Raw genomic sequence first — 13,380 nt, forward strand, 5'->3', positions numbered from 1 at the left:
AAGTCATCACATCCTCAAATGGTTTCCAGCCCACATGGGGGCCGACGTGCACCCCGACTTTCCCAACGCCAACGAGCTGGCGCACGGACGCGCGCGGGGACTCACGCACCGCGGCGATCATGGTGAGCGAAGTGGCGGGGAGGGAGGGGAGCACCGAGACCCGCTGCTTACCTTCAACGAAATAACAACGCACTATCAGCTGTCGCGGAGGACCTTCCCTCTCCCCCACGCTAAACTCACTAGACCACAGTAATCTATATTCAGAATGCTTCGGACAAGGTCGTTCCCCTCGAGAGGCAGACTGAGCCTTTATTCACCAGAAGTAGAGCCGCAATGTCCGGATTGTGGCGAATCGTACTGCTCGCTAGCGCACATGCTCTGGCAATGCTCCGCGTTAAGCGGCACCGTGTTCACTAAAGAAGAAGACTGGGTGGACGCCCTGCGAAGCGACGACCACCAGACCCAGCTCCGGGCCTTCCAGAGGGCTGACGACAGGGCGGAGGCTCACGGGCTTCCCGTCCCAACGTGGGTGCCGCCCGCGAGCCCTGCCGACCACTAAACCAAGAGTGGGTGAGGAGGGGTTCCTCAGGACTCAATAAAGTTATTTTCTCCTCCTCCTCTTCCTCGCGCTAATCACGGCTTGTACAGGGGACAAATGTCGCTAAATTTCCAGTTTGCAGCCTATAGTCTGTTGTGAGGGACCGCGGACCTGTTCAAGCGCCGTTTTCGTTCTGGTGTGAAGCAGCAGAGAAGAAATGACTGTTTGATTGTTCTGCCTCTGTATAGGACAAAAGGAGGTCAAACTAGCCACTTTCTGCCACTGCAAAAAGCTCACATCTATGCCGTTCTGGCCTTCCTGACGGCCCGAGCTCCCAAAGTTAGAACTGGGGAACTGCCGAAGAAACGCGGTTTACGATTTTTATACTGACGTCAAGTGACACAGCACGCGCGCGCTCTACAGATAGCCACAGTGCACATGCGTGTCAGAAAAAGAGTTGGCGCCGCATATGTGTTCTGCCGTGAAACCGCAGTTCGGGAGTGCCATCCGATGAGATTGGTTGTGGACATCGTATTTCCTGTATCTTTATCTGGTGACCTTTACTGCTTAATTTAGCTCTGAACGTCATCAGAAAGCGACTTTTCTTTCCAGATAGCAACTTTCTGGAAAAGTGCTTGATTTCATAGTCGAAAATTACTTTTAGCAGGAACTATAGCTACCGGAAGAACGGTAAATATTCATTGTGGCCAAAACATGAACGATATTTATGCAAAAGTGTTCTAAAGACGCCTGAGCTTTTGCTTTTTTACTGAGCGAATTAACGGCGGAAAATTCATACATGTGTTTACCTATGACGTCGCACGAAAGAAACACGAAAGTTGAATATTTTAAAATAAGATTTGTCTGCTACTTCACGAGAACTTTAAAGAAAACTTACGTCACCAAAATGTTTTTTTCGAGAAATATACTTTGGTGAAATCTTCTTCACATAATCACCAACTAGTTCATTCTTTTTCAGAAGAAACGGCGATGGTCACTTTTGGGCTCTGGGATGTTTTGCGTGCAATGATCCAAATATTACATGAGATTTCACGTTGCGAATAGATGAAAGCCGACAAAATTATGTGCATCGCCATTAGCTGCAGAGTATTCACATTAAATTTTATCAACAGCTTCACTAAATCTTCGCTTCAAATTGATTCCAATATGTGTGTTGAATTCGCATAGTTTATTTCTTTTTCATTCTGCTTTTCTCTTGATCACAAGTACCTCGTGGAGAATTGCGACCTTTACAAGAATTATAAGACCAGGAAAGAAGTATTTTCTTGCATACTTAATTTCTAAAAAAAAACAAGTCATTGCGGTTCCTAAAATACGTGAATTAGTTTTTTTACACTCCAAGTGGGTGAATTTTCCCGTAGAAGCCCTGCAGAGGAATTCTTGTTTATCGAGCGTTTCCAACTGACCCAATCAAGGTTCGTCTTAGTAGGTGCCGTCATACAATGATTATTGCTGTAAGCTTTCGTCTTACGTGTACAAAGTTTGGTACGGCTATGGTTCGATCAGCTTGAGTGTGCAAGCTACACTCAAGCACTAACGCATTTCAGCAAAATATTTAATCGTGGCGCAATTTCCCGAAGCACAAATGCCTTTTGCAGGTGTGAAACGTTCCCACAATCTCCTTGTAATGTATAATTTTACTACTTGAACACATCGAATAACATATGCATAAGTGCTGTTCAGTTAGACCGCTCTATTGTGTTATTTGTAGTGATGTATCGTTTCAGCTTTGCTTTTTGCTGTACCACTCCTGTTTCGCAGCTGAATTTTGATTTATTTAAAACCTAACCTCTCTATTTCGTTGTGGTTAATAAATTCACGGGTATTGTATTTCACTCTCTTTTGAATTATACTTTTCTTTTGCGTCTCAACTGGTGGCACATCTGTTAACTGAAAAAAGGATAACAAACAAAAATTTAGTCAAGGAACGACGCACGGCTATTTTATTCCCTACTTTATTTTTCAGCCTTCCGTCCTTGTTCTCTTCCTCCAAGTTATATAATCGTCTAGAATTCACAAAAGATATGGCGGTTTACGCGATGCTTAGTGTTTCAGTGATCAGTTACTGGCATTTACGAAAAACAGTGACGTGGCGACGAACATGTCGTCTTCTAGAAGGTACATTTTCTGTTCCAGGGACATGAGAATGGCGAGAACTGTAGGTCCCCATCTTCTCATAGTCTAAACTGCAGCAGTTGTTATTAACCATATTTACTGCTGGAAAATCTTGGATATGCATAGTTCTAACCAGCCATTCTTCAAGGCACGTCCCCTCAGTATAGGTATCCAAATGCTAATAGCACGTTCGAGATATGTTTCCGCAAAGCTGCGACGAAGTGCACTGGCGTTGCACTTACTGAAAGCGGGCTTTTTCTTTTTTTTGTTTTTGCGAACATCGCCGGGTTTTTGTGACCGTGGGAGCTGCATGGCTGTTCTGTCGCCGAACACGCCAACCAACCACAATTTTAACTACAACCCGCCGTGGTTGCTCAGGGGATATGGTGTTGGGCTGCTGAGCACGAGGTCGCGGGATCGAATCCCGGCCACGGCGGCCGCATTTCGGTGGGGGCGAAATGCGAACACACCCGTGTACTTAGGTTTAGGTGCGCGTTAAAGAACCCCAGGTGGTCTAAATTTCCGGAGTCCCCCACTACGGCGTGCCTCATGATCAGAAAGTGGTTTTGGCACGTAAAACACCATAATTTTAACTTTCACTACAACGGAGCACGCGCGCGGTTGGGTTGCTTGCAGCACGACCAGGTGGCGCCCGCCCCCGCGTATCCGCAGCAGCGGTGGCGCAGGCTGTGCGTGGAAAAAAAAAAGAGAACAAGAAAGCTCGCCTTCGCGCAACCGCCGCTGTACGGCAATGAGGAAGTAAACGCTTCTTGGCGATAGAATGGATTCGAATTGCGCCGCGGACATGTGCGCATGCTGCCTCTGGAACGAAGATGCGTTCAATAATAATAATATTTGGGGTTTTACGTGCCAAAACCACTTTCTGATTATGAGGCACGCCGTAGTGGAGGACTCCGGAAATTTTGACCACCTGGGGTTCTTTAACGTGCACCTAAATCAAAGCACACGGGTGTTTTCGCATTTCGCCCCCATCGAAATGCGGCCGCCATGGCCGGGATTCGATCCCGCGACCTCGTGCTCAGCAGCCCAACACCATAGCCACTGAGCAACCACGGCGGGTGATGCGTTCAAGGCGTCCGTCGTTATCGTTAGTAGTCAGCAACTCTGCTTAACAAAGGCTCGGTGTAATTTGTGAGTGCCCGCACTTGTCTGTGTGTGCGTGCATGCGTGTTTCGACACACAAAGCCTCACGGTATATAGATTCCAACACGTTGGTTGTACTGCCTCTTTTTCCCCGAATATAGAATAGAATTTAATCGCAGGAAATACAGAGTGGTCATTTTCCCCGAAAGCTTGCCTTACGTATTTGGGGCAAGGGATTATTTGGAATGCCAAAGTATATTGAGGCAGAATCAGGGGACGGAATGTCAAAAGACTGGTCGCAACCTGAGGATGCCAGAGTCGACTTTCAGTCAGCACTAACAGGCTTTAGTTTCGCAAATGCAACGCGTGCGTGCGAGAGAGTTTTCAATTTTCTTTAGGTAACTTTCCTTGAGAGAACTTGCGACATCTGTTGATACAATCATGTGCCACTAGATAGTGGTCTGCTTGCCAAATTTTGCTAAATCATCTGAAGTCTGCGGAATCACATAAGTATACGTCTGAAGAAGATTCCGAGGCGTGCCCTTCTCTTTGTCTCCTAACATTGTCCTGCTCGTCGGACACCATGAAGTATTTCAGACCGATTCTCGCTTTGCGCATGTGTTGTAGTACAATTGTGAATGGAAGGATTCACAGGATTTCCTCATTGTTCCGGATTTTTCTGCAGCGGCGACTTATTTCTTGCCATTCTTTTAAGGCTCATTGCACCAGAGCCTCATTTTGTAAAATATTCTCACATGATCCTATAGGCCGTTGTTGTCGTCCTGGCACTTATTTATCAGAAACTATGGGGGAGGGCAACTTACTGCGTCATGGAAATATTCCAGTTGCGCACCTCAGCCTTGGTACGGTCGTGCGTTGCGTAGTCAGCCAGTGCAGGTACACATGTAAGGCCATATACAAAAGTGGAACGGACAGACAGCCGGCATTGTTGTCAGCATTTAGAAAATAATTCAGGTGAGTATTCAGCGTTTTCTATAGTGCCATTTTTGATGCATTCCTGCTATCACTGTTGTTACTGCTACTCTGCACTACTATAATTCTAGTGCAGGGCAATGTGGAAGCAGAAATATACTTATAAGCATGTTTAACGAGTTTAAAAATAAGTTTCCGTGGCAGTTTAGTTTCGGTAATGAAGATTATGTTCATTGTTTTCGTTTAAAGTAACTGAGCATCGTAGAGTTCAGAATTCTTCGACCAAAGAGTCTGTGATGACGAAGTTCGCATGGCGTTCGGGTGCTCCCCGCTTTTTCGTGTCACTTTGCCATATCGTCTACTATCTTTGCTCTTTTGCATAGGCTTTATCTAGACATGCTTCACTGTCACCGCTACCGGCGCACAATACATGAATCTGGACCAACACACCAAACACATTTGTAATATATCACGCCGACAAGTCCTCGTCAAATCTACATAGATCGGTAACAATGGTTACACTGAGTTTGACCTCTCTGCTTTATGCTAATATCTTTCCCGAATTCTTAAATCGTTTCACCAGTTCTCACAACGTCCTAGTAAGTCACGTGCGGTATGGCGCTCAGATGTCTGAGTCCATGTAGTTCTTCCGCATTGCTCGGTGAACTACTGGCATCTCTGCTGAGGGTTGTCTCCGTAGAATAGGCCTGGCTTGTCGAGCGTTGTCGTCGGTGAGGGCGAGGTTGTCCCCGTAGCATAGGACTTCTACTTCAGCACGTGACATTTTTGCGTGCCATTTTGGTGGAGATAAGGGGCCTCAAATAGAAAAAAAAAACATATGCAGATTCAACGCGTGCGCTAAGCCGGTAATTAAGTGCTATAGCACAACTGTTTATATTCTGCACAGCGTCTTGCAGCATAGCAATAACGTGCCTTCCAGGCAAGATGGCAAGACGCGGACACCCCCACTACGCGAACTTCGTGATAGTGGTTTACATTGTTTTCGGTATCGGATCACTTTGTTATTGTACTATATCTCCAGGAAGGGGCTACTTTTCACAATCCCAATTCCCCAATGCAAATGCTTCATCACTTCGACGCATTACATCTTACGCATGAAGGTCGCCAAAACACGCCCAAGGTAGCGAAATAAGCTCTTGTGTAGTTAAAGCAAAACAATGCCACTACCACCGCTGGCATTGGAATCGTTGCGCCTGCGGCAGTATTCAAGTGGGAGCTGGACACAACCATTGGGGTACTGCGCAAGCTTTTAATAATTTCTTCAAGGTTTCGAGCCCTAAACAGGCTCTAACAGCTGTGGCATCTGTGCATATACATATTGAAGGCTATGACAGGCAATACTGTAGCGAAAGTACACAACGCTTTCTGTATCGTAAAGAAGAAAGCGCTCTTGGCAGCAGGGTGATGCCTGTGGTGACAGCCTGCTGCTGTCCCAGTAAATGAGGTCAGAGCCAGAGGAATGCTAAATTATGTTGGTACTTTTCTTTATTACCGGCGCTTTCAAGGCGAACCCTCCCGTACTTTACTGACCACCGCTGCCGCAGCTGTCTCTCTGAATAGCCCAGACACAGAACAGCACATGACAGGACAGAACTAATCGGCTTATATGAAGCCGAATCTGCAAAAACCCTACACATGTGCGCCGATGGCCGGCTTCGTCCTCTGTACGGAAGTACACAGTGAAACAATCAACAACGTACTTAAATATCTCACTGCAACAAATTTACAGGTTGTGCGTATACCTTCTTTACTATACCGATGTTTTGTATGCCTTCTTCACCAGGATTGCGGCCCTAATTTATCTTAACTCCATCAAAGAGGTCGTACGGATTTCGAGTAAAATGTTTAATATGTAGGAAACTGTGTTCCCTATACCGCGCGCATTTTAAGTCGCAACATTTTGAGACTCGACAATGAGATCTTAGAGCGCAGCTCCTAGGCGCCTGTTCATGCGGCGAGCGTCGGCGTCGGTGAAACCGAGCGCACGAGCACAGCGAATGATGAAAGAGCTAACGCGGAGCCCAGCGAGGGATAAGAGACGCGAGGAGGAAAGCGGAGGAGAAGAGTGCAGTGGAACCTCGAGGCGGAAAGCGGAGGAGAAGGGTATGGCGAAAGCGTGAGGAGAAAAGCATAGTGCGTCGACGACGTCTACGAGATGGCGCTAGAGTAGCGCGCGTCATGTCGGAGGTCTGCGGTCATACGTCACCCATGCGCTGCTTCTTGCGATATCTAAATTAGCGTGCCAGACACGCTACACATCGCTACCACAGTTGAGAGCGCGCCGGAGCCGCCTGCCCGGGCGCTGCATTTTTTTTTTCGCTGTACGTGGCTTCGTAGCCGCCACTGTATACGGCCCCGTCGGCACATACAACAATTGTGACCTTATCTGGTCGCCCGCGCTCGCTCGCGCTGACGGGAGTTTCACCTCCTAAATGTCTTACTCCGTGGTTCAAAGGTATATATGACAACTTTAACGAACAACCACGAAATGTGCAGCGGCTGCGCGAGGAGTGTTTCTGTGTTTTTACGTTTTGATTATTGCTCTGATTTGGTTTTCTTTTGCTTACTGTAACCAATTATTATTTTAGAGTGTCTTCATTTGCCATGAAACAATGCATTATCAGTGCAAAAATAAGACAAGGTATGCTTCAGCAGCTTCTTATGCTTCCTTGAACATTTTTTTTTTCATAACTTGAGCCATGAGATTATTGCTTTCCAAAATACGGTATCACAGAAAGTTTGTTCAGTTCAACTGTAAAGGCTAAGCCCTATGAGAGCTATTTTGTGCGCGACAGCGACGAACAACGGCTTCAATCGACGAAACGGGCCGTCGCTGGAACAGATGCCTCCGCCTTGTCGCTCGATCGCTCGGTTCTGGAAATCTAGAATTCGTTGCTCGTCATCCGGAAGTGCCACGAGCGGCTAGCCAATAGTACGAAGCCAGTACTGGATGTAAATAACTGAAATACTGCCGATTGTCGCACGGAACGAGCGAACGATTGAATTTTTATACGTGAAAGAATAAGAACCTACTGCAATACTTGCAGAAATGTTTTATGCTGCTTTTTATTGTAAAACAGATCAACCTAAATTAATAAAGCACGAGTCACGCTAGTTCCGACGCGTATTTGCTGCCCTCATACCGCCAATACCGAGGAGACGTCGCTCGATATCGTCGCTCGCACAGGGTATACGACTCGTAGGCGACGAGCGAACGCGACAGTCATCTCCATCGCATCTCTTGTTGCTGTCGCGCGCAAGATGGTTTTGCATGGGATTTATGCTTAATGTGCTTTAATTTGGTTCGCGAACAAGACGACATTTCTCTCTTTGCGCAGTTGACATGCGTTGCCTTCTGGTCATAGCAGCTGGTGCTATGGTGGCTTCTTCACCCAAAGGTGCGGTAAGCGTTTTACTTTTTTTTTTTTGCTTTCCAGCTTGCCCAGGGCTTCAAAAATTCCAGCTCATGTATTATTTATTGAAAAGCAAAACAAGTGAAAGCAATGCTACCATGCTTCTCTTTGAGCCTATAAATTCTTTATGAAGATATGTCGAGAGCTTCAGCTCTTATTTTCTTGCGAACGTCCTGAATTAAATGAGAAAAATGTGCAGTTTTACGCTTCGACACGAAGGAAACCTCAGCGGCCCGCTGTAAGTCACACGGTATGCTAGCAATGTCACCGGTATCGATGCAGCGCCATCAGTGAGCCGTTGCTAGGAGCGTTAAGGAAGAAAGAAGCATCAATACTTCGGCTATTCGAAGTCGTCATCGCTGTATGGGGGCACTGACTTTTAAGACTGGACGTTCAGCAATATCGTCATTTGTTGCAGGGTGCGCATGCACACTGCCTGTTAATTCTATCGAATCTGACCCTATAATTTCTCTATTCTTGTTCCTTGCCATTTTCGTGATCCCGAAATAAATATCCATGCGCTGAGGATTTGCATGGTCCCCTTGGAGTAACTAGCGAATGAAAGACTGCTGTGTTTGCATGTAGTGTTTGATATAAGTTTTTAAGGTCATCAACTTCTCTAGAACTGTGGACTGGTTGCGCAATTGTTGGTATTCGAAGATTCTTCTCGTTGTTTAATTTGTTTTTCCGTGAAAACATTTTTTGGGGTTGCAGGTTTCTTTTATTTTTTTAGCATTTAGCATTAACATAATTTTCAAAATGTAATGCAACTCTACTTCTTGTGACAGTAGAAGGCAGTCTAATACCGTGTGCCGTCTTAGACACTCCATTCCTTTCGTCAGATTAGTTTTCAGAAGGGTGGAACTTGCCTCAAGCTTTCTTATTGGCTATAGACGGAACAGGAGATATGTCTGTCCTGTTATTATCTCTGTAAAGCTTCTTCTTGCCTAATATTTTTTTACGATCTTTGTCTTTATACCTAAACAAACTTTCACGTAAGTTTACCAACGTATAGAGTCCCTTCAACTCCTTAAATAGAAGTGGCCATCAGGTTCGCTTTGAAGAACAAAAAAATAACTCGGCTGTCCTCCGGCTCACAGTGTTCCTCCGAAATTGTAAAACACCTACGGCGTAACAAACAAAGGGTCCGGCAGCACTACGAACCGCCAAGCTTTTGAAGTGTCGCCCTGGTACCGGGGTTTAAGGTGAGGCTTGAACTGGGGTGTTGCACCATGTGCTACCCACAGTGGAATTTTAGTATCAGGTAACGCTAAGCTGAATCGTGGTATCATAAGGAACATAATAGCGAAAGTGCATTTTTCTTATTCAACTGTAAGTACCTTTAACTTTCAAAAGCAACCCCTGATGATCAAGCACTTGGAATTTCAACAGGAACTCATTTGTACTGTATGCATGTCGGGAACAATCACCGGTTATCCCTATAAATGACCATAACGCTCTTATTTTCCTTATTATGCATGGTGCTTGAAATATTGTTATTGTGAACGTCTGTTTCTCTCTCATCTAAGGATTTGTGCCAGCTGACGCCGAAAATATAAACAGTGGAAACACTTGCAAGAAACCAAACTTGCGGAATCCAGAAGACTGTGGCGGTACGGAAGTAGGCTATTACTACAGTGCAACCGAACAATGCTGCCGGAAATTCACCATACTATGCGAAAATAGCCCAGACGTGTTTAAAACGCTACACAAATGCTGGTCCAAATGCTGCTCAGGTAAGGACCTAAAGGGTGGCGAATCTTTTTTATTGGTGTGCTCTTGTGGTTTGTAGAAAACTAAGTTCTACATATATATGCAGGGTGTCTTTTTTTAAAAATCGATGGTTCAGGTTACGCACTGTCCTGTTTCTAGAAAGGTAACTCTGTGGTTTCATATTATCTTTCGTCAGCGATATAAAATTTATCCGATCATCTATATTTGGCAATCTCCAGAAATTAGTAGTCTACCGTGGATAGTACGGGTGCTCGAGCGCGCACCGCACAGTTGCGTCATGACGTCGTTTTCGAGAACTGTTGTCTCACCCCTCCCGGCCTTGACGGTATGGCAGCGGGTGACAAAACATTCTCGCTGGGCGGTCATCGGGCCCACGAAGTCGGCGGGCTGCCTCCATTGGCCCAGTTTTGGCGGAACCCTTTTGGAGGGTGCGTACGTGTTTCACATTGCTGGCGGCGTCCCTTTGTCCACCGCCGGACGCACATTACTTCGGCTCGTCACGGCCCTGGACACGGAGGGCGAGTGCGCGCACTCTTCCGTCGTCTCGGTGTCCTGAGGCAGCGCCTTCCGATGGTATCACCCCGTGGGAATCGCTATGAAAATCCTGCAGAAGCCTGTGGGTACAAGCAAACCCTGATAAAAGGAGGGCTGGACCGCTTCCATGGCGACAGTTCCCCATGTGGCATCCCAAATTCACCTATTCAGCTCGCCACTTATTCAGGCGGGGACGCCTTCAGGTTGGAGACAAACACCCTTTCCCAAGCGTTGAGGTCCCACAATTGCCGAGCACTAGGGCGGGAGCGTGCTTGTACCTATTTTACCGTTAGGTTCCTGGCGGAAGCATTTGCCTACCGCAGCCACGGCGGGTACTCTTCAACAATGCCATGTGCGGTTGGACAAAAGGTGCCCAGAGGCAACTCTGGAAATCTCTACTTGGTCCTCTTTCAAGATGTGAATCCCCGCTACAAGCCGAGCACCAGGCCAAGTAACATCCCTACCCATTAAAAAAAAGACGGTGGGTTTCCGGCGACACCGGGATTTAAACTCGGTACCTCCCCGAATACGGGTCGGATGCTCTAACGCTAGGCCACCGCAGCGGTGCGTGATCGTGGGAGCACTGGCCGAAGGATAGGTAGCCGCTCCTGATAGAGGCTTTGTATGTTTTAGTATCGCTGCAGTATATCGCTGCAGCTCGCTCGACGCGCCTTCGTATGCGTCGTTTAACTTCGTTCTTCGTTTTTAGATTAATCGAGCGCGTAGTGTTGGCTGTGTGTGTCCTATCTGACTTTTTCGTCAATACGGTGTAGCCCCCTTTTGTGAATGCGTGGGCCTAAACGGTGGATACAGATGTTCGCAGTGTGCAGAGAGGCGTGTCCTTCGGCGCTATGGTGTTGCTGGTGCAAAGCCTGCTCATGCTACCGAGTCTAGTGAACATCTTGTTAGGACATTCTTAAACGCGCGGTCAATCATGTTGATAAAGCAATAAAGTTTATCGGGTGTTCCTTATTTCCAACCAGTCTGTCTGAGCCATGCGTACGCTTCTGCAGTCCTTGGTTTTCCCGTTTTTGCGCCGAAATGTTCTTACTGATGAAGGAAGATACAAATGAATAATTCACTCAGAGTTACATTAAGTCTCTCCTGCTTCTAATTATTCTGCTATGTTAGTATTCTTGTGCTAGGATTCGCCTGCTACTTCATCTCATAATTCCAGATCAATGGAATTTTTTTCGTTATAGCATCTACGAACTGCAGACCACTTAATTAGAACTATTAGAACTCACGGCAGAAACCAAATGCTATTGCTCTGCTGGTTTTACGTAAAACTTGACATGCTCGACACTTACCTTGAAGTCTGGCCAGGAACATTTTTATGATTTTAATGTGCATGCTAGTTATGCAACTTTTTTTCCTAATTGGAGTTTCACTTTTCCTTGGCAAAATTATAGCTGCCTTCCAGTCCCAATCAGTGCTGTTCTGCAGATTGGATAAACACGAGAAAAGCCTGCTCCTGCCACAACATAAATGTAATTTTGTTTGATTTATCTAATGTTCATTTAAACGCTGCAGCCATTACCCAATACAAACCGGCAAAAGTAAAAAAATAAAAATAAAAATGCATTGCCTAATCTGGTTTCTTAAAATTAGATTCGCCGTAGTACAGTCGCTTATGCGGTGAAGCATAATGAAAGTGGAAAGCGGCCACTGCGCAATGTATAATTACGGGAAAATAAAATAAATAAAACATTTGCGGCAGACTCAACAATAGGCTCAACCAAACCAGCTAAATCATTTACTACACCTAATACTTTAGCGAGCAGAACAGCTCGCACGTTCGCGATGAGTTCACACTCAACACGCTTGGCTTCTCCAGCCAACCAAGTGCGACGTCAAATCTGGAGCAAGGTTACCTGGACTTTGGTGCGAAGAAGGCTTCTCAAGAGACAAATTGAGCTCATGTTTGATAATGCAGACATGCCCTAGCGAGGTTGAGAGGAAATAATCCGAGTTCTGTGGTCTCTATGTGAGATACAAAATGACATCGACTGCCATATGGGTACCGGCACGACATGATAGTACTATACGTGTAAAGTCATCGTTTCGCTTTAGAAAAATGAGCTGATATTAGCTAAAAAGAGCGCATTGACTTGTATATGACCAAATTGGCTGTGCAGGAAAGTACGCAGTGTGTAGAAATACTTAAACATTTTAGAAAGCATAAACATCAGATCCGGTAAAAATCTATTCTGTGTCGGTGTTGGCCCACTCGATAAAACCGCTCGGTTGGAATGTCAATTGGCTGAAGGAGACCAGCAGGTTGAGTCGCAAGTTCCTTGCCCCGCTGACACAGATCAAAGATGTTATGTAGCGGCGAACGGAACGATAAAGGGCCTTCCAGAATAAACGTCGTTGTATGCGATCATAAGTTTTGGAGACGCCTAAGTGCTGGGAAGCTGGGACGTCATGAAACTGGACGAGGACTTCTTTGCGTGATGACGCGGGACAACTAGCAGAAGTTCTGCGCCGGCGGGGTGCTTGTTGCGGCAGTAAAGAACGTTATCCTGAAGCAAGAACATGTTGAGTGAGGAGTCGAGTGTGCCGGATTGCAGATGGTAGATAAGAGAGAGCAACGATGGAATTATACATTGTGGTGGTGGTAAACTTTATTGAAAAGGGGAAGGGTAAAGGGAGACGTGGCTGAGTGATCGGGCTCAAGTTAGGCCCTGGGCCTGTTTGGCCTTCTCCGCCCAGTCCACCAGTTCAAGCTGTCGGTCGACGTCCCCGGAACTGAACCAGGCTGTCCAGTCAGTCTCGCTGCTGACGGGGGGATGAGAAAACGGGAGCGAGGTGCATTCCCACATTGTATGTGAGTGTTCCTGTTTATGAACAGAGCCTACATTGGTCACTTTCCTTGCCCCCTGTGATTTTGTTAATGTACTTTGCGTGTGGGTATGTGTTTGTCTGGAGTCGCCTAAACGCTACCGCTTGCGTTTTATCGAGTTG

At 46.3% G+C, this 13,380-nt stretch overlaps 1 protein-coding gene across 3 annotated transcripts in view; it reads left to right on the plus strand.

Annotated features, from left to right (window-relative positions):
- The first annotated feature begins 4,564 nt into the window (after window positions 1-4,564).
- Window positions 4,565-13,380, plus strand: part of LOC142563962 (BPTI/Kunitz domain-containing protein 5-like) — a 28,139-nt gene continuing 19,323 nt past the window's right edge. The window contains exons 1-4 of one of the 3 annotated variants that reach the window (XR_012824452.1): window positions 4,583-4,753; window positions 8,071-8,130; window positions 9,675-9,881; window positions 9,965-10,024. Coding sequence is in view for 2 of the 3 variants with exons in the window: in XM_075674715.1 (XP_075530830.1) it covers window positions 8,076-8,130; window positions 9,675-9,881 (262 nt within the window). In the remaining variant the exon portion in view is untranslated. Of the gene's footprint in view, window positions 4,754-8,070; window positions 8,131-9,674; window positions 9,882-9,964; window positions 10,025-13,380 lie in introns of those variants that run through there. The other 2 variants (XM_075674715.1, XM_075674717.1) reach the window with 2 other exon arrangements.

Source organism: Dermacentor variabilis, chromosome 11, assembly GCF_050947875.1.
Source record: "Dermacentor variabilis isolate Ectoservices chromosome 11, ASM5094787v1, whole genome shotgun sequence".
Classification (NCBI taxonomy): domain Eukaryota; kingdom Metazoa; phylum Arthropoda; class Arachnida; order Ixodida; family Ixodidae; genus Dermacentor; species Dermacentor variabilis.